This window comes from Erpetoichthys calabaricus, chromosome 1 (genome assembly GCF_900747795.2).
Source record: "Erpetoichthys calabaricus chromosome 1, fErpCal1.3, whole genome shotgun sequence".
Classification (NCBI taxonomy): Eukaryota; Metazoa; Chordata; class Cladistia; order Polypteriformes; family Polypteridae; genus Erpetoichthys; species Erpetoichthys calabaricus.
The window spans coordinates 152,919,050-152,925,150 of NC_041394.2; the positions used below are offsets into that span (position 1 = coordinate 152,919,050).

General features: G+C 44.2%; 1 protein-coding gene across 3 annotated transcripts in view; it reads right to left on the minus strand.

Moving 5' to 3' along the window:
* The window catches only part of LOC114656176 (inositol-tetrakisphosphate 1-kinase-like), a 9,509-nt gene extending 6,333 nt beyond the window's left edge, over positions 1–3,176 (minus strand). Inside the window, exons 1-2 of one of the 3 annotated variants that reach the window (XM_028807618.2) lie at positions 2,873–3,172; positions 298–322 (exon numbers count right to left, since the gene is read on the minus strand). In XM_028807618.2, coding sequence (XP_028663451.2) covers positions 298–322; positions 2,873–2,955 — 108 coding nt within the window. In that variant the 5' untranslated portion in view covers positions 2,956–3,172. Of the gene's footprint in view, positions 1–297; positions 323–2,872 lie in introns of all 3 variants that reach the window. The other 2 variants (XM_051932288.1, XM_051932285.1) reach the window with 2 other exon arrangements.
* Between the last annotated feature and the right edge of the window lie 2,925 nt (positions 3,177–6,101).

The window sequence follows — 6,101 nt, forward strand, 5'->3', positions numbered from 1 at the left end:
TACAGTAAACATGGTCACAAAGTGCTTTACAAAACAAGATTACAATATTAGATGGCCCGGATACAGTTGAACCTGCTCCTTTCAACGCCCTGATAAGGAATGTACATCAAAAGGACAAGGAGCACAAGATATAAGTGATAAGAGTGGGGTCAGCACCAAGGTTTACTGCACAGTAAATTCTAATGACACCACCTTGCTAACAGGGCTTTTACAGGCCTCCATTCATCCAGACTTAACTGGCAGGAGAAAAAATCAGATTTGTTTTATGTTATGAAGGCAGTCTGTGGGAAGACTCACCTGGACAACGTCAATCCCATGATTTCTGAAAAAGAGAGTAGAAATTGCAGTTAGAGACATAACACAGACACTAAGGCGACAATCAACTCATGAGAAGAACGAAAGAAACAGTGTAAACAGAGTCTGTGATAAGAAAGGCGCAGAGAGCAACACTGGAGTTTTAAGTTACAAGTTTACAATGTAGCACCACACCCTGGCAGCAATCTATCTACACAGTGAATCATTTACAGTATCAGCTCCGGAGAGAGAACCTGGTGACTCTCAGGCCTACTACGAAAAAAAACCAATTAATTCAAAATGGACTCTGATGGAGGATAGTGACTGTTTTGCAGAACAGAAGCTTCCTGGCTGAGCTGCAGAATGTGTTTGTGGGAGGTCAGAAGATGAGTAGTTTAGAACGCCATGTCTCCATGAAAGCTAAGAAGATCACCAGAGAAAGAAGCCAGGTTTGGGGTAGCTAGGAGATCTGGTGGGATATGCTTATGGAAAATGGGGTTTTCAAAATGTCAAACACCCACAGTTTTTGAACGTCCTTGACAGAAAGGTCACATCTTGGGCAGCCTTAAGGCTCATGGATTAGAAACGTCTATATCTCTGCAGTGATATTAATATTCATTTGGACATGAAGGTACTCCTCTGACAGCTAGAAAGCTGTGATGGTGGTGTGTTTGTGAATTTTGTAAGTTTTGTTTGCAATGCTGAATTCTAATAAGATGCACACCACGGATGTACCAGAAACACTGACATCAAGAATGATCCAGTAAATTACTAATTTATGTGCTATGGGAGATGGGAGGGTACAGTGATAATAATAATAATAATAAAATTACATTTATATTGCACTTTCTCACTTCTCAAAGTGCTTTACATAAAGAGCGGGGAGCCATTTCAACCACCACCAATGTGTAGCACCCAGTTGCAGTCATTTTGCACCAGTATACTCACCACATTTTAGCTATTAGGTGGTTAAAGAGTGAGAGAGACAACCAGATAGAGATAGGGGATGATTAAGGGCCAGAATGTACAAGGCCACAACTTACAATTTAGCCAGGAAATTGAGAAATGCCCTACTCTTTTCCAGATAAGTCTATGGGTCTTTTATGAACAAACACGTTGACTCAACATCTCAGTTTGACATCTTGTCCAAAGGATGGAGCCAATTTCTGCAACACAGTGTTCCCGTCATTGGACCTGGGTATTGGGATCCACACATAGACCACAGGGTAAGCGCCCAATGATGGCCTGGCCAATGCCTCTTTTAGCAGCAACCCATTCTTTTCCTGGTTGGTCTCCCATTCAAGCAGCGGTCAGGTCCAAACATGCTTATCTTTAGGAGGGCTACTTATTCAGTTGGTATGGCTGCTGGTATGTTACAGATCCACAAAACTGGGTAAAAAAATAGCTATGAATTCTTCATAGAATTCATAAGGTTTGTATCTCCCATATTTCCCATAATATTTGAGGGCACTGAAACTGTGATCTTGAGCAATCAAGTTATTTCATAGATGCGTCAGAGAGAGATTTGCTTTAAAATGTAGGTATCATATTTAATAACAGAGCAAACATCCCGGAGTTACAACCACTCAGACTGAAACTGGAAGGTCCAATCTGAAATTTGATCTTGCTAGATACACGGAAACATCAGATCTGGTACACCTACCAACAGCATTTGAATCTGCCACCTGCATACCAGTCTTTCTTCAGACATTTTCTGGGAGAAGACTTGACCATGGACAGGCTGTGCAATGTCTTAAGACACACATACCCCTGTACAATGTAGGTAATTCTAAAGTGGCCAATTTGCTTGAAAATGACATCTTCAGACAGGAGTAGGACATGACACTTCAACAGAATAACAATCAAGGCAATTTATTCCATGTGTATTTGACTCCTTTGCAAATGCAATCAGTGAGAAACCGCTGCCAGGCTACCTACTCTGGCCTGTTGGGACAAAAATTCCCCATAAGACATCTCTCTGTTGTGTATTTCACGCGGTTGCTACTATAAAACGGTTCGGGGCACCCTAGACTGGGGGAATAGGGGCAAACATTTTAACGGCAATAAAAAACATATTCTGTCATTACAAGTGGTACCTTCTATTTCGGCTCACCAAGACAAGGTAGTTAATATTGTGCAAAATACTGGTCGGCCTATAAATGCAATGATTGAACTTGTACGGAGAGGTTGATACACGGTTCCTGTTATCAGCGCTGGTAAAATGCAACAGGATGGCATGGCTTGGCAGGGCTCGGCCGATCGGCCGCTTGTCCCTATTCTCCCCGCCCTTAAGGCCAAAGGGGTTGCTCCTCCGATGGAAGAGGGCCGTGTAGTGTATCCCCAACCCGATCCCAATGGAACACATCTGACTTCCACGGGTGGACTGTTGCCCCTGCACCGAATCGGCAGGAACGCGACACGAACCTTTTCTTAGCAACAACACGGAAAGAAAACACTGAGCCGCTTCTGGATCACGCACCCTACTCGAAGGGAACTGCCACATTCAAACTGAGAAGGCTCGCGCTTATTATGATAAAGATAATGATGCATGACACTGCCCCCACCAGAGTCGCGTTACCTGCACAATTCCGCGAAGGCGCTAAGGTTCATCTTCCTCCATTTCTTGGCGCTCAGGCAGAAGCCCACGGTCCGGGTAAGCATTGTGCTGGTGCCGGCGCCGGTGCCGCTGCCTGAAGAAGAAACTCCTAAGCTCTTCTTTATACTCTCCAGCAAACTGATTCTTTATCGCTCTTCGCGATCAGCGGGGGCGTGACGCGCCCTCCTCGTCGACTCAGGTGAGAGCGGCGGGCCGCGGCCAGGCAAGAAACTACCGCCATGACGCGGTAGACACGTGTTTCCTCGTTGAAGCGGCCAACGGAGGCGTTGAGCCAAGATGGCGTCGGCTGGGCACAGTTTCAAGAAGCAGGTGTGGGCGTGGTCTCGAGAGCAAGCGTGACAGTGTCAGCGTAGTGCTACTCGTGCAGTTCATAAGCTCCTGAAAGAGGTCAGCATCTTTGCGATTCCAGGGGTAGTCTAACGCTCTCTTCATATTTTACTAGACAGTGTTTTGATATTGCGAAATACATAAAGGCAATGGCTAAGAGATAAAAATCGTCCACAATTCTGTACGGGAAGTGCCATAAAAAGGCATTGCAAGATTAATTATGGCGGGGAACATTGCTTGCGCGCCTTAACCAAAGGCACCACCAGCTCATTCCTTTCTATATTTGTGACGTTCCTGTTCAGCGTGTTATAATTGCGCAGTCATATTCAAATTTCCGAGTGCTTTATTGTTCAGAAAAATACAGTCAGTTATAGTATGTGATGTAGCCTGATGTAAAAAAGGAACTGTTAAAAGTTAGGAGCATCCCTCAAGTGTCACTGATAACCGTAAAAGACATCCACTACGGACTGTTTGACAGTCTTGGAAACCAGGAGTTCGCAGTGATGAGTCCTGTCCGATTGTCGCGCCCACACGCCCGGGAAGGAGCGCGCGTCCAGTATGACGTAAATGCATACACACGCTGTTTCTCACGCCCTTTAGAGCATGATGAGGCGTTCTGCCGAAAATGCGGACACATTCAGTTGTGCGTCGGCCGCGTTTAAGGGACGCGTGAGGTACCCACATAATAGACGCTTAAAGGGTGCTGACAGAACAAATTCTGCCGTTACTGGATACATACAATATCTATTCCAAAAAGTGCAGGTTTGCCTGGACAGCCATAAATAAATAAATGTAGTGTTAAGTGCTTTTACCTCATGGATCCAGCGTCTTGGGTTCGAATTACTAGTCCTGTTGAATGCGTCGGAAACATTGCACGCGTCATTTTACAGCGGGGTATTCTCAGCTTATTTTCATGTTTTCCTTAAGATATTTGTATTAGTTTAACATGAGATTTCAAATTATTCTGTATATGTATAGCCTATGTGAGACTGTGTACAGTGATGACTAGGGATAGTTCTAGTACCGGTCCCAGCGCTACTGATAGACTCCAAACCAGGGTCAGCCCAAGGGAGCGGCATATGTTTGTTATGAGCAACATGGTATTGGCACATTCCATGGCGGTGGATTGGGGGGCGGGGGGGGGGGGGGGGGGTAGCGGGGATGGGTGATTGGAAGAGCATTGGCGTCCCCAAGGCTCATGCTTACCTGAACTTAGCCTAGATTTGGCCATGCTCCAATCCCCACTCCATGTCCCAAAGAGCTTCAAATTGCTTGAGTGGATTTGAGTATTTTACTTATTGTGCCTTGTGGTAGGCTGGCAACCATCAAGGGCTGGTTCATTTGTTTTGTCGCATACTGCCTGGATAGGCACACCATGACCCTAAACTGAGCAACAGGTTTAAAAATGGGTGGATTTATAGTTTTGTAATATACACAACAAAGAATTAATGATCTGTCTGTCTGTCTATCTGTCAGTTTCTATCCAGTACACTTTCTTCTTCTTTCGGCTGCTCCCGTTAGGGGTTGTCACAGCAGATCATCTTTTTCAATATCTTTCTGTCCTCTGCATCTTGCTCTCTCACACCTATCACCTGCATGTCCTCTCCCACCACAACCTTCTCTCAGGCCTTCCTCTTTTTCTTTTTCCTGGCAGCTCTATCCTTAGCATCCTTTTCCCATTATACCCAGCATCTCTCTTCTGCACATGTCCAAACCAATGCAATCTCGCTTTTCTGACTTTGTCTCCCAACCGTCCAACTTGAGCTGACCCTCTAATGTATTCATTTCTAATCCTGTCGATCCTTGTCACACCCAATGCAAATCTTAGCATCTTTAACTCTGCCACTTCCAGCTGTCTCCTGCTTTCTGGTCAGTTCCACCGTCTCCAACCCATATAACATAGCTGGTCTCACTACTGTCCTAAAGTAAATATATAAAATGCTAAGATTTGTCCATCTGTCACACCAAAAACTCACGAACCACTGACCCTTGAACTTTGATCTTGGTCTTAATAGAGAGCTTATGATGTGAGAGGCACTCCTGTAGCAAGAAACTGGAGGGGTGAGCTTCCCTGGAAATGTAATCAGGCCTCAGGTCCTACGTATGGCAAACAGCAGTGCAGACACATGTCATAGCTAATTGGAAAAGAATAACCATGCAGGCACACACAATGGCTAACAGGATTGAACAGGCCAACCGGATGCTTGTTGATGGTGGGATACATAATGCAGGTGTGACAGACACAGACACCTGCCTTTGCAGACTGATATCTGTGAACTTCATGATACTAAGAATTAAAAAGAAGTGCATGAACCTCCTTTCTTTGAAGACTGGAGGTCTGTGTGTTTCCTAGTACAGTATGAAGAGTAATGCATGTGCCATCCAAACCACCTACATTTGCTTTTTTAATTAAAAGGTCATGGGGAATCTGAGCATACCCTAGTACTGAATGCAAGACAAGAACCCTAAATGTGATGCCAATTGATCATAGGGTATCTTGCGAAACACTAGGACAATTCTGAAGTTCTCAATTTACTTACATACAGTATTGTACTGAATGTATTTGAAATTTTGGAAGAAACAGTGGTAGCAATGAAAATCCATATTGACAAAGAGTAAATGTACATAGGCCAAGCTGGAATTCAAACTCCTGTCTTTAGAGCTGTGCGGCAGACTACAATGCCATGGTGCCCTTAATATACAGTATAGCATATGCAACTTTTGTAATATTTAACTTGGTGTCACAGACAGTTTAATCATGATAGTTTACAGTGAATGGAAGACATTAGCAATTACCATCAAATCACTAACAGTACCTAATTGGTTGTATCATTTCAGTTTTTAAGAACCTTTTAAAATAATA